General features: G+C 61.2%; 1 protein-coding gene across 1 annotated transcript in view; it reads right to left on the minus strand.

Moving 5' to 3' along the window:
* The window catches only part of LOC137458139 (hydrocephalus-inducing protein homolog), a 66,415-nt gene that overhangs the window by 32,850 nt on the left and 19,729 nt on the right, over positions 1–13,836 (minus strand). Inside the window, exons 16-23 of the mRNA XM_068169822.1 lie at positions 13,666–13,818; positions 11,916–12,154; positions 9,764–10,019; positions 7,283–7,426; positions 6,273–6,416; positions 4,886–5,199; positions 3,101–3,272; positions 683–796 (exon numbers count right to left, since the gene is read on the minus strand). Of these exons, the coding sequence (XP_068025923.1) occupies positions 683–796; positions 3,101–3,272; positions 4,886–5,199; positions 6,273–6,416; positions 7,283–7,426; positions 9,764–10,019; positions 11,916–12,154; positions 13,666–13,818 (1,536 nt within the window). The remainder of the gene's footprint in view (positions 1–682; positions 797–3,100; positions 3,273–4,885; positions 5,200–6,272; positions 6,417–7,282; positions 7,427–9,763; positions 10,020–11,915; positions 12,155–13,665; positions 13,819–13,836) is intronic.

Here is a 13,836-nt window from a genome sequence, read left to right on the forward strand (position 1 = left end):
TAGGGCAGGCTGCTGGGATGCTGCAAACTCCTCTCTGCACTGCTCCAGCCCTGCTCAGCCCTGGCCCCCTCACTGCCCCCCCCAGCTGCTGCAGAGGAGCAGAGCTGGAGGGGTGAAGGAGCAGGGAAGGGCTGCTCCAGCTCCTGGCACAGGAGCTTCATGGCCAGGCAAGAGCAAGGCAGTCTCCTGGGCAGCCCTTGCAGGGGCAGGCAGGGCAGTTCCTGTCTGCTCCCACAGGAGGTGACCCAGGACAAGAGCAAATGCTCTCAGGCTGTGCCAGGGGAGGGGGAGGTTGGCCATCAGGCACAATTTCTTCCCCACAAGGGCTGTGAAGGCCTGGCCCAGGCTGCCCAGGGCAGCAGGCAGTCCCCAGCCCCGGAGGCACTGAAAAGCTGTGGAGATGTGGTGCCAAGGGCCAGGGTTTGGGGCTGGCCTGGCAGTGCTGAGCTCCCAGCTGGCCTTGAGGATCTGAAAGGGCTCTTCCAAGCCAAAGGATCCTGTGATTGCATCCCCTCAGCAGAGACAGCTCCCAGCCCTGCCTGCTGCTGGGACAGTTCCCTCCTGCTCTTCTCTTTCTCCCCGGTTTTCCCCTCCAAGCCCAGCCAGGGCAGGCTGGCACAGGGCCAGGGTCAGGCCCTTGTGCTGCCCCCATCCTCACCGTGCTGGGCACCACCAGGGGCACAGCGGGCAGGGGGCTGCGGGCAGTGCCCGTGCCAGGGCTCAGCACCACGAAGGGGAAGGGCAGCTTCCCACAGTTCTGCAGGGTCAGCTCCACCTCTGTGACCACGTCCCACAGCTGCAGAGAGGAGAGAGGAGTGGGCAGTTAGAGACAGGCCTGGCACTGGGCATCTCCTGCAGCTGGCACTGGGGAAGGAGCCAAGGGAGGCAGTGCAGCAGAGCAGCAGAGCAGAGCTGGACACTTGGCTCCCAGCTTCACCTGGGCACCCCCAGCCCCAAGGGACCTCTTGGCCCTGCACAGCAGCTGAGCTTTGGGGCACCCTGCAGAGGCACAGCACCAAGCACCCAGAGATCAGGCATGGAAGCAGAGAGGAGCTGAGCTCTCTGCACCTGGAGGGGGCCTCAAAGCCTTGGCTGGAGCAAAGCAGCTGGCATCAACACATGGCAGAGGCAAAGGCACCTGCAGAGCTGGCAGGGACACAGGGCAGACAGAGCACCAAGCACAGGGCCAACAGCTGGAAACAGCTGGGGGGGAACTGAAAAGGGAAGTGGGGCTGACTCTGGGACATTCCCCCCAGGATGGGGACTGGCAAGCCCAAGAGGGCTTCCTCTTGGCTTTCTGTTGCTGATGAGCCAAGAGCATTACAGCAGCCTCTTCCTGCAGCTCAGGCTTGAGCAGCAGCTCAGCAGCTGCTGGCTGGAGAACACAGCCCTCTGGAGGGCAGCGCTGGCCTCCTGCCCACCCCAGGAGGCACCTCCAGGGGCCCTGGAGAGGAGGACTTCCCAGCTGAGGTGGGGGTGGAGCTTGGCAGCAGGAGGCAGCACTCCAAGGTGGTGCTGCCAAGCCCTGGAGCCAGCACAGCAGCTGGCCCTAGCCCCAGGCAGGCAGCCCCCAGCAGCCAGGGCTGCAGGCAAGGAGAAGCCTGCGCTACCTGCAGCCCCACGTCCAGCTCCGTGGTGTCCAGGAGGTAGCTGATGAGTGAGGCCTCCCCACGCAGCCTGAGCTCGTAGCTGGGGCCTCCCTGCACCCTGCAGAGAGCCCTGGCACAGGCCACAGTGTTAGGGTGGCCAAAGAAGCTGAAGGTGACCTGCTGGCTCTGGCCCGGCTGCAGCAGCCCATGCAGCGGCAGCACATCGAACACCTGGGGAGGGAGGAGAGGTGGAGAGGCTGAGCAGGGAGAGGGAGGCAGGAGAGCAGCCCTGGCCTGGGGCAAAGGGAGAGCTTCCACAGCACCTCCCAGCTCCACAGCACTGGACAGCAGCAGCAGCTGCAAAGCAAGCCCCAAGGGCTGCAGTGAGCAAGTGGCTGCTCTGGGGGAGAGCACTCTGCTGCAGGCTCCAGCACCTCATCAAGCCAGGGGCAGCTGAGATGGGAGCTGGGAGCAAATCAAGTCTGGCTGTGCCCATGGCATCTGCTGAGTGTGGCTCCAAGCCCAGCCACAGATGAGGCCTGGGCTCCAGCTTCACTTCCTACACCCAAGCCTGCAGGAGCAAGCTGAGAGGCCTGGCAGAAACTTTGAGGGGGCATTTTGCACCCTTCTGCCAGTCCAGCTCTGCTCCCTCCTGCCCAAAGAACATGTTGAGAGCCTCCTGCCTGGACAGCTTAGGGTCTCCAGGAGCAAACCAGGAACAGAGCTGCCAGTCAGACTCCCAAAGAGGCAAAGGACAACTGAGGAAGTGCTTGGCCCAGCTCTGCAGTGGTGCTTTGGTTTCATCCTGTGCACTCATGGCTGCTGGAGAGCTGAGGATCTCCCCCAGGCCATTATTCCCAGGACACCTTCCTGAAGAAGGCAGCTGAGATGCTTTCCTGCCTGGCAGCAGTTGGGAGCTCATCTGTAACCTCAGAGGTGCCACCTTGCCAGAGGAGCCTTGGCTCTGGCCTTCTGAGGCCTGTTTCTGAGAGAGGCTTCTGGGATTGCTCCTCCAGCTCCAGAGGCTCTGCTGCTTCAGGCAGCTGCAGTGCTTGGTGCTGGGGCCTGGCCAGCAGCAGGCTCTGCAGGAATGGTGCTGGGACATCCTTGGGCCTAAGCAGAGCTCCATCTCCCTGAGAGATGAAGCACCAGGCAGGGCTGAGTCTTCTGTGTCAGTGCCCCTCCTGCCCCCTGCCAGCTCCCTGGCTGGCTCTGCAATCCCAGCCCTTGGCTGAGGCTGGGAGGGGCAAAGGAGTGGGGCTGAGCAGCTGGCCCATGGGGCTGAGGGCTTGGCTTGGCACAGAAGGAAGCTCAAAGCCTTCCCAGCAGCAAGCCTCATTCCACCCTGCAGAGCAGCCCAAAGGCAGGAGCCCTGTGTCCAGCTGCCAGCTGCTGCCCCTCCTGCTCTCAGGGCAGTGGCTGCAGGGCTGTGAGAAGGGAGGGTGGCAGCAGCAGGGCTCTGCTGGCAAACTGGGAGGCAGGAGGAGCAGCAGGTGTCCCAGAAAATCTACCTCTGCCTCCAGGGAGTCCTTGGCATCTGCTGGCTCCTGGGCAGGATCCCCAGCTGCTCCCAGGGCCTGGGCTGGCTCCTCCACACCCCCAGCCCTGGAGCTGCTCCCTGCAGAGGCCCAAGGCTGCCAGCAGGCTCCCTCCTCCTGCACTGCCTGGGCTGGGAGGCTGCACCTGGAACAGAACAGCCCTGTGAGCAGGGACTGCAGGGGCAGGCAGGGGAGACTGCCCCAGCAGCTCCCCCCTGGGCTCTGCTGCTCTGAGCTCAGCAAGGGCTCTGCCCCAGCAGCTCCACACCAGCAGGGAGCAGGGCAAGGCTCAGGGCTGCCCAGGGAGGAGGTTGGCACAGCAGAGCTGTGGGCACCTGGCTGCTGGCAGACAGAGAAGAGGCCAGGGCTGGGTGCCCTGTGGGGAGGCAGGAAGGGCACCACAAGGGAAACCAGACACACACTGTAGGAGTGGGAGGGAGACTGAAGAAGCAAAGGGGCAGAGCCCAGCAGAGACCTTCCAGTGGCCTACAAGGAAGCTGGGGACAGCCTTTGGAGCAGGGCTTGTTGTGACAGGCCAAGGGGGGGTGGGGGTGAACTCAAAGAGAGAGAGTCAGAGCAGATGGAAGGAAGACATTTGTGGTGCTGAGAACAGTGAGCCACTGGCCCAGGCTGCCTGAGGAGGGGGCAGATGCCCCATCCCTGGCACCACTCCAGGGCAGGTGAAGGTGGAACAAAAAGAAGCTACCAGGCAGCTTGCAATCAGGAACTGCCTGAGCCCTCAACCTGTCCCTGCAGCAGCCCTAGGAGCTGGGGCTTTGTCTCTAAAGAGGCAAGGTGAGAGCAGGGGCTGAGAGCCCTGGGGCTGTGGAGCCTGGGGCAGGGCAGCCCCAGAGGGGATCTGCTCAACACTCAGCCAGAGCTAAAGGCTGGGGGGCAAGAGGACACCTGTGCTTTGGCAGCAGCAGAGCAGCTGTGCTTGGGGGGACAGAGGAGTGGCCTCTGCTTGCCTGAAGGGGGAGGCTCTTGGAGCAGGGGCTGGCTGCCAGGCAGGCTTCACCTCTGAGGTGCCAATCCAGCACCTTCCCATCAAGGAAGTTTCTCCTCCAGCTCAGATGGAAGCTCCAGGCTTCAGCAGGCCCTTGTCCTGTCACTGGACACCACTACTAAGAGCCCAGCACCATCCTCTTGCCCCATCCTCTTGCCCCCAACCTTGTATCTCTTGCTGAGCATTGATCAGATCCTCTGGGGCTGCTCTTCTCCAGGCTCTCAGCCCCAGGGCTCTCAGCCTTTCCTCCTCAGAGAGCTGCTCCAGGCCCCCTCCAGCATCTTTGGAGCCTCCCTGGGACTCTCTGCAGTAGCTCCCTGGCTCTCCTGAGCTGGGGAGCCAGCACTGGACACACTGTTGTGGGGGCAGTGGAGGTTCTTAGTACTGAACTGACAACAACTGGGGCTGGCAGGGAAGGCAGAGAGCTCCCAACTTGTATCTGCTTGTCCCAGGGCCCAAGCAGGGCTTTGGAGCTCCAGGGACAAAGCAGGACTCCGAGGTCATGGGCTGCAGGAAAAGTGTTGGCAATGTCTTCTAGTCTTGGCTGGGCTGCAGAACAGTCCCCTGCCCATCCCCAGAGTGCTGGAGGACACCTGAGCACCCAGCCTGGCCACAGCTGGAGGGCTTGTTCCTGCCAGGCCAAGGGGAAAGCAGTTGGCCAGAGCCCAGGGAAACCACCTTGGTCTCTGCAAAGCACAAGCAGGACAGCAGGAAGCAGAAGAGCTGCAAGGAGAGGGCAGAGGTGGCCATACCTCAGCTGGCTGCCCTGGCTGGCTGGCAGCAGCTGCCAGCAGTAGGAGACAGGCAGCTGGCTGCAGTTGGTCATCTCCAGGCTCTGCACAGCTCCAGTGTCATTCAGGATGCAGCCAAAGTCCACAGCCATGCTCTGGAAGTGCAGGCTGGGGCAGCAGACTTCTCCCCGCAGCAGGACCTGCTCCTCATGAGGGTGCTCCAGGAACTGGATCCTCAGAGCCTGCTCCACTTGCCAGGAGTGCAAACCCTCTTCATGAGCAGGGTTAAAGCTGATGCAGAGGGGAAGTTCCTGCCCTGCCTCCAGCTTCATGGGCTGCAAGGAGAGGAAGAGCATCCAGCACCCGTGGGAGGCCATCCCCAGGGCTCACAACCATGGCAGTGCCCCAAGTGTGGCTCCAGCAGGGCCTGCCTGTGCCAGCCCCACCCCACTGCTGGCCCAGCCCAGCTCAGGCTTCTGCAGAGGCACCAAAGCCCCCCCCAGAGCAGCACCCTGGCAGGCCAAGGCCGTTTGCACTCTCTGCTCCTCCCAGCACTGCAGCCTGGGCCTGGCAGGGCTGAGCACCGGCACAGAAGCACAGAAGGTTAGGACTTGGAAGGGGCCTCAAAAGGTCATCAGTCCAACCCCCCTGCCAGGGCTGCACAGGAGTGGTGCCCATGCCCACATCACCACGTGCCTGGCAGAGCCTGTGCCCAGCACCTGCCGCTGGCACAGGGGGCAGGCAGTGGCTGGAGGAGCACCCTCAGCCTTCTCAAAGGCAGGGCTGCCCTTGAAGGCAGCAAGCTGCTCCTGAGGAGCAGACAGACAGCTGAGGAGGGCTGCTGGGATGGCTTCCAGGAGACAGCTTCACTAGATGGCTTGCCCACAAGTTGTTTGATCCCTTCTCTTCATCTCCTAGAGCCAGGACTCTGAAGGAGGTTGGAGCAAGGAGCAAGCAAGGAACAAGCCACAGGGCAAGAGGAAAGGGCCTCAAGCTGCCCCTGGGGAGGGTTAGGTTGGACAGGAGGAACAATTTCTTCCTCACAAGGGCTGTCAAGGCCTAGCCCAGGCCTGCCCAGGGCAGTGGTGAGTCCCCATCCCTGGAGGGAGTGCAAAGGCATGGAGATCTGCTGCTGAGGGCCATGATCTAGCAGTGAGCTGGCAGTGAGAAGTTCACAGTTGGCCTTGATGATCTGAAAGGTCTCTTCCAGCCCAAACCATCCCATGGCTCTCTTCCCCATCCAGATGATGCCTTGTTTCCTCCAGCAAACTCAATTCCACCCTGGTTCAGCTCAGGCTCACTGCTGGCTCTGCAGAAGCTTCTCTCCTGGAGGCCCTCCCAGCAGGAGCACACCACCACACTGCTCCCTCTTCACACTCCAGCAGCAGCAAGGCCCAGGGCTGCTCACCTGAGCATCTGCAGGCAGGGGCTGCTGCTCCACATCACAGAGAGAGAAGGGCTGCCCTAAGGCCAGGACCATGCTGAGGGGCAGGGGGCAGATGTTCTTCAAAGCCAGAGGCTGGGCCAGAGGAGTTAGGACATCCCCTGCTTGCTGCAAGCACAGGAGAGAAGCATCACTCACCCCCAAGTGCCCAGGGCCCTCCTTCCCCACCCGCTGCCTTTCCAAAGCCTTCAGCCCCCAGAGCTCCCAACAGCTCCTCTGGACTCTTTGGATAGGTTTCTCCCCTTCTGGAAGGGCTTTCTCCAAGCACAGCAGATGCTGCTGCTGGCTGCAAACCACAGCATTGCCCAGGGGGAACAGCCTCAGGAATGTGCAGGGAACAGGCCCCTGAGAGGAGGCAGCTGCTGCTAAGAGATCCAGCCCATCTGATTGCAGTGGCCTGTCCTCTCCTGGGGACAGCAGCACAAGAGGAGTTGCAGTCACCTACACTCATGCCTCTAGGAGCCTCCTAAGGCCAGGGGTGCTGGGCAGAGGAGACAAGCAAGCAGGATGCAGCAGAGAGCCTGCAGGAGCCTAAGGCTGGCTTTGAGTATGCACAGCCAGCCAGCAACCTCCAGGCTCCTGCTGCCCCTGCTACAGTGCCAAGATGCTCAGGGGCCTGGAGCAGCTCTGGGAGGAGCTGAGAGCCCTGGGGCTCTTGATCCTGGAGAAGAGCAGCCCCAGAGGGGATCTGATCAGTGCTCAGCAAGAGCTAAAGGGTGGGGGACAAGAGCTTGGGGCCACTCTCCTCAGTGGTGCCACACCAACAAGAGCAAAGCAGTGCTGCTGAGGCTGTTGCCAGCCCCAGGGCAGCAAAGAATGAGCTCAGTGCTAACAGCAAAAGCTTGGTCCTGCTGCAGTCAACAGCCAAAGCCCTGGGGACTCAGAGCAGCTCTCTTCCCTCCTCCTTTGAAGCCAAGCACAGCCACAGCTTCCAGCCAGCAGGTCCAGGGCCAGGATGCCAGCCAGACACTCACCTTCTCCACCTGGAAAGTGATTGCTGTGGAGGACATCTGCAGGGCAGGAGCAATGAATTGGCAGCTGAGCTCCACCTGCAGGATCTGGGTGCTCCTGGCCTCGCTGCCCACCGCGGCCTGGCACAGCAGCTGCTCCCTCACCGCCTGCAGGAGAAGCCACAGGGCACATGGGGGCTGCCAGCAGGGTGGCCAGAGGACAGCCTGCATCTGCCAGCCACCAGCCACGGCCCTGCCACTGCCCCCCTCACTGCTGGTTTCCCCTTGCCCTCCACAGCTTGTGCTGCATCCCCTTTCTCCTGCACTCCAGTGGCCATCAGGCTGCAGCCAACAGCCACAAACAGCTCTGGGGAGGCTTGTGCTGCCAGGGACAATCCCTGCCCCAAAGGGTTCTTCCTTTGATGTGCCCCAGTGCTGAGCACAGTGCTACAGAAAGCTGGAGGAGCTGATGGAATGAAGATGGAGATGGAACTGGGCAGAAAAACAGGAGACAGAAAGGCCAAGGGCAGTCAGCTCTGCCTTGGAAGCTCAGTGGAAATGATTCCTGAGGAGGAACAACCCCTGCCCCAGCACAGCTGAGGCCTTGGCCTGCTGGGAGCTTGCAGCTCTGCAGACAGGGACCTGGGAGTGCTGCTGGAGAGCAAGCTGCCCACGAGCCAGCAAGCTGCCCTTGTGTCCAAGAAGGCCAAGAGGATTCCTGAAGGAGACTGTGGCCAGCAGGCTCTCCTCCCCCTCCATCCTGCCCTGCTGAGGCCACAGCTGGGTCCAGTTTGGGGCTGCCCAGTTCAAAGTAGTCAGGGAACTACTGAAGAGAGCCCAGTAAAGACTACAAAGATGCTGAGGAGCCTGGAGCACCTCTCTGAGGAGGAAAGGCTGAGACCTGGAGCTGCTGAGCCTGGAGCATCACAGAATCACACAGAAGCACAGAAGGCTCTGAGCTGGAAGGGACCTCCAAAGGTCTTCTAGTCCAACCCCCTCAAAAAGAAGAGCAGCCCCAGAGCAGATCTTCTTCATGCTCAGCAAGAGCTAAAGGGTGAGGGGCAAGAGGATGGAGGCACCTGGCCAACCTGCTGTGGGTGCCCCTGCTGTAGCAGGGGGATTGGGCTGGATGATCCCCAGAGGTCCCTTCCAACCTCCCCCATGCTGGGATTCTGTGACCCACAGGAACCCCCCCACAGGCAGATGCCTTCAGGTCAAGGAGGGATCACTCCCCACTAGGATGCCTCCTGCCCTCCTTCCCAGAGCTGCTTTGAAAAGAGACCTCCCCAGGACAGAGCTGCCTTGCATGTCCCAGCAAAGTCCTCTCTCAAGCTGGATGGGCTCACAGCCAAGCCTTGCTCTGGACAGCTCCTGGGATCACTTCTCCACTGCTGGCTCTTTCCTCTGCTACAGCACCAACTCCTCCCAGAGCTCTTGGCTCTGACTGCAGGGCCAGGCAGGCACAGCTGGCTGCACAGAGCCCCTGCCAGCTTTCCAGGGAGACATTCTCACCACTGCACTCAACAGCTTGGTGCCTTTTGCTCCTCCTCAGCAAAACCTTTGGGCTCAGAACTGCATGGGGACAGCCCCAATACAGCCACCCAGGTGAGCAACGAAGTCTTCTTCAAGCCACTCTTGAGGCAAGCCTTTAGAACACCCTTCAAAACATGAACATCAGCAGGAGCTTCCTCTAGAGCTGTTCCACAGAGAATCATCTCATGGCTTGCCTTGGCTTGGCAGGGACCATTCAAGGTCATCCAGTCCAAGCCCTCTCCACTTCAACCTCTGTGCTGCTGGAGCTCAGCAGTGCACATCAGGCTGCAGCTCCTCTGCAGAGCTGCATTCCCCTGGCAGAAGGCTCCAGGCAGGAGGAGGCCCAGCGACCCATCCAAGGGTGCTGGCAAGACCTGGCTGCCCTTGGCACAGCAGGGCTGGCTGGGAGCCTGGGGCAAGTGTCACTGTTCCCAGGAAAGCAAGTTAAGCTGCCAGTTGCAGTGGTGCCATGGGGATGAACAGCCCTGATCAGCAGAGCTGGCACTGGGCTCCTTCCTCTCCTCCAGCACTTGGTGCCAGACAAGGCCTCTGCCCATCTTTGTCTGCAGAGGAGAAATGCTGCAGCTCCAGCCACTGCCTGCCCTGCTGGCTTCCCCCAGACACAGGAAACCTGCCCTCCTGCCTTCCTTTCTGCCTCTGCTCCCAGGCTGTGAGTCACTTCTTCTCTCTGCCCTTCCCTCCTGCCTCAGCACCTGGCACCTTGGCACCTGCCACAGCAGCAGCTGCCTTCAGCCCCTGCTTTGGTAGCAGCAAGTGCTGCAGGATGGAACACAGAGCAGCCCCAGCCACTGATGGTGGCCAGCAAGGAAAGCAGAGGACTCTGCCAGGGGGAACCTGTGGCCTTCAAACACTCTCTTGCTCACATTCTCAGGCCAGTGCCAGGGGGCTGCAGGACAAGTCCCAGGGGAGGTGATCTGATGGGGAAGGCTCAGCCCTTGTGAGGGACCTCACCTGGGGAGTGCTGGAGAAGCCTTCCAGCATCACCTCCATCGTTTGGCCTGGCCTCAGCTCCATCCTCTTGGGCCGAAGCTGAAACACAGGGCAGGCAGCAGGGGGGCCCTGGGAGGAAGCTTTGCCCTTGGTGCTGCTGAGGGAAGGCAGCCAACGGCGCTGGCCAGGCGGGGAGCAACCTCCCACGGTCCAGCGGAGCCGCTGGGTGCGGCGGCCTCGGTTGGTGACCCTGAAGCTGTAACAGCAGGGAGCCAGGCTGCAAGAGGAGCAGAGATGGAAAAGATCAGGAGAGCTGCTACTGCCCAGCACTCACCCAGCTGCTGCTGCTGCTGTCTGACCACACAGCTGGCAATGGAACCACCTCTGAACTGCTGACCTAGCTCAAACCTTCAGCGGGAGCCAGCCCTTGCCTACCCCTGAGCTTCTCCCCACCCAGCAGCAGCTCTGGTTGTGCCCAGCCAGGGAAAGCTTCCTGAAGCACATCCTCTCAGCTGCTGTGGGCAGAGCAGCACCAGCCCCTGCTGCTTCACACTCAGCAGAGTTTTAGCAAAGGGCTGCCTGAGGGTCAGGCTGGATCAGACCCTGAGCTGGCCTGACCTGGCTGCAAGCCCCTATGACAAGAGGGATCTGGAGGTGCTGGAAGGTGTCCAGGGAAGGGCCACGAGGATGAGCAGAGGGCTGGAGCACCTCTCCTATGGGGACAGACTGAAGGAGTTGGGGCTGTTCAGTCTGCAGAAGAGAAGGCTCCCAGGTGACCTCATTGTGGCCTTCCAGGATCTGAAAGGGGCTACAGGAAGGCTGGGGAGGGACTGCTCAGGATCTCAGGCAGTGATAGGACTAGGGGGAATGGAATGAAGCTGGAGGTGGGGAGATTCAGGCTGGAGGGGAGGAGGAAGTTCTTCCCCATGAGAGTGGTGAAGCCCTGGAATGGGTTGTCCAGGGAGGTGGTTGGGGCCCTGTCCCTGGAGGTGTTTAAGGCCAGGCTGGATGAGGCTCTGGCCAGGCTGATCTAGTGTGGGGTGTCCCTGCCCATGGCAGGGGAGTTGGAACTGGATGATCCCCGTGGTCCTTTCCAACCCTGACTGATCCTGTGATACTAAGCAGATGGAGGAACAGCTTCAGGCCACTGCAGCTTCCCCTGGGCAGCTGCTGCCTCAGTTGGCTTCCTCTGCAGATGCCAGCGGGGAGCTGCAGGGTGTGGACTCCTCAGGGCCCGCCTGTGGCAGGAGGGTTGGAACCAGATGATCCCTTCCAAACCAAACCATTCTAGGATCCTATCTGGTGGTCAGGGCACCACTGGCTTCGCTGGTGGGGGGCCCTGGCATCCCTTTCATGCCTCCATCCTTTAGGAAGCATCCAGCCCTCATCAGCCTCTGCTGACCAGAGCAGCTGGGCTTGTGTTTGAGACAGAGCACTGAGCCTAAGAACATGGATCAGCAGGAGTGTGGCTGAGAGGAGCAGGGCAGCCAGCCCAGCTCTGGCTGCTGAGGAAACAGAGCCACAGCCAGAGATGAACAACCAGAGCCAGACAGAAACCCAAGGGAATGTCCCATGGGAATGGAAGTTCCTTCCTGGAAAGAAAGCCCAAGTGCAGCTGGGCAGACATGGCCACCCTTTGCTCCAGGAAACCCCTCCAGGGATGGGGACTCCAGCACTGCCCTGGGCAGCCTGGGCCAGGCCTTGTCCCTTAGGGGAAGAATTTGTTCCTCATGTCCAACCTAAACCTCCCCTGGAGCAACCTGAGGCCATCTTCTCTCCTCCTATCCCTTGTTCCTTGGGAGAAGAGCCCAACCCCCACCTGGCTCCAGCCTCCTTCCAGGCTCTTGTAGACAGCACTGAGGTCTCCCCTCAGCCTCCTCTTCACCCCCAGTTCCCTCAGCTGCTCCTCCCCAGCCCTGTTCTCCAGAGCCTTCCCCAGCTTTCTTGCCCTTCCCTGGACACGCTCCAGCCCCTCACTGCCCTTCCTGGAGCGAGGAGCCCAAACCTGAGCCCAGGGCTCCGACTGTATCCTCAGCGGTGCCCAGCACAGGGCACAAGCCCTGCCCTGCTCCTGCTGGGCTTCAGCCTGAAGAAGCCCTGGGGCTGCCCTGGAAGAGCCAGGAGCTTCTCCTGGCTGAGCCCCCGGCAGCAGCAGGAGCTGAGGGACACCTACCTGAAGCGAGTGCCCAGGCTGAGCTGCGGAGCCAAGGGCCTGTCCAGGACGATGGTGCTGCCGACGCCGAGCGCCCGCACGGGGATGCCGTAGCCACGGCTGTGCTCCACCAGCAGCTGCACCTCGGCCTGGAACTGCCCCGTGTCGTCCAGCTGGGCTGTGACAGACACAGACACCTGGCCCTCGGGGGGGATCACTCCTCGGCTGGGCTCAACCCTCCAGCACCAGCCTCTGCCAGACTGCAAGACAAGGCAGAGCCCAGCTGAGGCCAGGAGCCACAGCCCTCGGTCTCTTGTGGGCTGGAGGAGCAAGGATGTGAGGGCAACAAACCAGAAGGGCTTCCTTTGCCTGCAGCTGAGCTAGGGGGGCTGCAAGCAGCACCTCTGCAGGAGCTGACACCCCCCCTGTGCCACCCTCCTCTCACAGACTCCCCTCATTAGCCACCACCTCACCAGCCCCAGAGACACTCGGCCTCAAGAGAAGGTTGTTTCCTCCTCCAGCCTCCTTGCAGGGAGTGCTCCCTGGCCAGCAGGACATGCACTGGCATGCAGATCTGCAGCTCCCAAGGCTCCAGCGTGGGGGCAGTGGGACATGCTCCACATTTCAGGGCTGTGCTTGGGACAACAGGCCCTGCTCAGCCCAAACCCTGCAGCATCCCTGGAGAGGTTTTGCCCTTTGGAACAGGAGGCAGCAATGTGCTGGCAGGCTGGGCACGAGCCAAGCACATTGCATTGGGCAGGAGCCAGGGGAAGGCAGCTGGAGTTTCCAGCCTGGCAGCACTGAGCTCTCACAGGACAGCTGCTAGAAATCTCCCTCTTGGAGTTTCCAACTAGCCCTCTTGGCCTCTCACTACAAGTCCTAGTCAACAGTCTGTCCCCAGCTTTCTTAGAGGCCTCTTGAAGTACTGACAAGCTGCAAGAAGTTGACTTTCCTCCAGCAAATCCCAGGGAGAAGATCAGAGAGTCACAGAATGCTTTGGCATGGAAGGGACCTTCAACTAGTTCCAAGCCCCTGACCTGGGCAGGGACAGCTTCAACTAAAGCAGCTTGCTCAAAGCCCTGTCCTCAGTTCAAAGCTGAAGGACCTGGCATTGCTCAGCCTGGAGAAAAGGAGGCTGAGGGGAGACCTTCTGGCTCTCTACACCTCCCTGAAAGGAGGCTGGAGCCAGGTGGGGTTCAGTCTCTCCTCCCAGGTACAAGCGATAGGACAAGAGGCAATGGCCTCCAGTTGCACCAGGGCAGGCTGAGGGTGGCCATGAGCAACAATTCCTTCCCTTGAGGGCTGCCAAGGCCTGGCCCAGGCTGCCCTAGGCAGGGGTAGAGTCCCCATCCCTGGAGGGATTTCAAAGCCTTGGAGCTGTGGTGCTGAGGGCCACGGTTCAGTGCTGAGCTGGCAGTGCTGGGCTGAGGCTTGGCCTGGAGGATCTGAAAGGTCTTTTCCAACCCAAGGCATTCTGTGATCCCAGAGCTCCAAAGCCATGACTCTCACAGCCAGAGACCTTCCACAAAGGAAAGGGAGAGCTTGGCAACAGGCTCCAGGCTCACTGCTGCTCAAACATCTCCTCAAGCTCTGGGCTCCTGAGGGCTGCCCCAGCTGAACCTGCCCCCACAGCCAGGCTCCTCTGGCCACCTGGGGGTGGAAGATCTTGCTTGCTCTCTCAGGCAGCCAGCTGGAAAGGCTCCAGAGGAGAACTGAGCCCCGGGTGGCCACAGAGCAGCCATTGCCACTGGAAGCCTCTCCAGATACTCACCACCTCTGCCTGGAAGGCTGCAGGGATGGGGCTCTGATTGCAGAGCTGCAGACACCGGGAGGCCTCCTGCAGAACTTGGATGCTGCCAAAATCGAGCTGGCTGGGCTGCACAGAGACAACTGGGCCCTCTCCAGTGCTCACCAAAGAGACCTTCTGCTCCAGGGAGGAGAG

This window comes from Melanerpes formicivorus, unplaced genomic scaffold, assembly GCF_026170545.1.
Source record: "Melanerpes formicivorus ecotype bairdi unplaced genomic scaffold, bMelFor1.0.p_v2 SCAF_225, whole genome shotgun sequence".
Taxonomy (NCBI): domain Eukaryota; kingdom Metazoa; phylum Chordata; class Aves; order Piciformes; family Picidae; genus Melanerpes; species Melanerpes formicivorus.